We start from the raw sequence: 1,681 nt of genomic DNA, 5'->3' as shown, positions 1-1,681 counted from the left end.
GCTTCCTCCCAGGCTGGAAGCAGCAGTTTTGCTCCTTAAAGCTTGTGTTAAATATCAGTAAACGCCAAAATTAGGTTAGCCTGAAGAGTAATGCATGTCTTGATGTTTTATGGTGATACCTAAACTTTCTGATTCATGACTCTGGCCTCGACAACCAGGTGGCTTGGATGAGTCTGTCACCAAAAGCTCTGTTAAAATTCTTTATCGCCCTGATGTCTCGCCTAGAAGGTTTTTAGTGTGCATTCCTGGGGGTTTTTGGTGTATGTGGGCTTTTACTCCTTCAGATGTCGCATGCGGCCACCAGCGCCCTGTGCCGCTCCATCAAGCTGCAGTGTGAGCTGTACCCCTCCAGGCAGATCGCCATCTGCCTCGACCCCTACTGTGGCCTCGGCTTCGCCCTGTGGTGTCTGTGCAGGTGAGTGGAGGGCGGGTGTCAGGGGAGTGGAGGGCGGGTGTGCAGGGGGGTGGACAGCGGGTGTCAGGTGAGTGGAGGGTGGGTGTCAGGTGAGTGGAGGGTGAGTGTACAGGCACGTGCACCATGGGTGTTCAGGTACAGCTCCACCCACTCCTTACCACCTGCTAACTGAACCGCTTCTCTAAAGTCCCACCCCCACCCATCTCTAAGATATATTGTTAAGGGTCCAGGAAGCAGAGGATACACGCTGAATGGCTGGTGTGTGTGAGTGTGCCGGCAGCTGGAGTGTGGGTCTGAAATGGAGTTAAAGGGTAGAAGTGCATTTTTATTAAATGCACACTCTGTGTTACTACCAATTCCATCCAGGACAGGGAAGTAGGGACCCATCTTCATGAATAGAACCTAGCCCTGCCCACAGTGGGTCCCTCACCAAGACCCTGGGCCCCTGAATGCTGGTGGGCCGACCTGCGTCCCACATTTTCCACCGAAACCCCGACTTGACCAGAGCAGGAGGGGCGGACTCTGCCTGGAAGGGCAGATCCTTGAGGGGTGAGGTGTAGTGCTGACCCCTCCCTGTCGCTGTCACAGCGTCTACTCTGGACACCAGTCGGTGCTGGTGCCCCCGCCAGAGCTGGAGACCAACGTGTCCCTGTGGCTGTGGGCCGTCAGCCAGTACAAGGCGCGCGTCACGTTCTGCTCCTACTCGGTGATGGAGATGTGTGCCCGGGGCCTGGGTGCGCAGACAGCGGCACTCAGAGTGAGTGCGGGCGGGCCTGGAGAGACCCCAGGGACAGTTCCGGTGGGAAGAGGGGGCTGGAAACAGAAAACCCTCCCTGGGGGCCCTGCCCCGCGCTGTGAGCTCCACCCCCACACATACCTGTGGAGCACCCCGCAGCGGCCCCTCACTTCTTCTGGGAGGAGATGAGGGGTGGGTCCGACCCTGGCTCTGAGCGTACCGAGGGATCTCTGAGGCCTCATGGTCCCCAGGGCCTGGGGCTGGAGTGTAGCAGCGGAGGACGCGGAGGCACGGAACCCAGGGGGCGGGGCTCCGTACGGTTTGGCCCTTGCGCGCAGACGCAGGCGTGGCATGCACGCTCCTCCCGCAGATGAAGGGCGTGAACCTGTCGTGTGTGCGCACGTGCATGGTGGTGGCTGAGGAGCGGCCCAGAATCGCGCTCACACAGTCCTTCTCCAAGCTGTTCAGAGACCTGGGCCTGCCGGCGCGCGCCGTGAGCACCACGTTCGGCTGCAGGGTCAATGTGGCCA

The 1,681-nt window shown here is 59.6% G+C and overlaps 1 protein-coding gene across 1 annotated transcript in view; it reads left to right on the top strand.

The window, feature by feature from the left end:
* Positions 1-1,681, top strand: part of DIP2A (DIP2 disco-interacting protein 2 homolog A (Drosophila)) — a 123,389-nt gene that overhangs the window by 109,309 nt on the left and 12,399 nt on the right. Inside the window, exons 30-32 of the mRNA XM_010834984.1 lie at positions 237-415; positions 1,004-1,172; positions 1,522-1,681. Of these exons, the coding sequence (XP_010833286.1) occupies positions 237-415; positions 1,004-1,172; positions 1,522-1,681 (508 nt within the window). The remainder of the gene's footprint in view (positions 1-236; positions 416-1,003; positions 1,173-1,521) is intronic.

This window comes from Bison bison, unplaced genomic scaffold (assembly GCF_000754665.1).
Source record: "Bison bison bison isolate TAMUID 2011002044 unplaced genomic scaffold, Bison_UMD1.0 scf7180017864037, whole genome shotgun sequence".
Classification (NCBI taxonomy): domain Eukaryota; kingdom Metazoa; phylum Chordata; class Mammalia; order Artiodactyla; family Bovidae; genus Bison; species Bison bison.
This window is presented reverse-complemented; position numbering and strand designations above follow the sequence as displayed.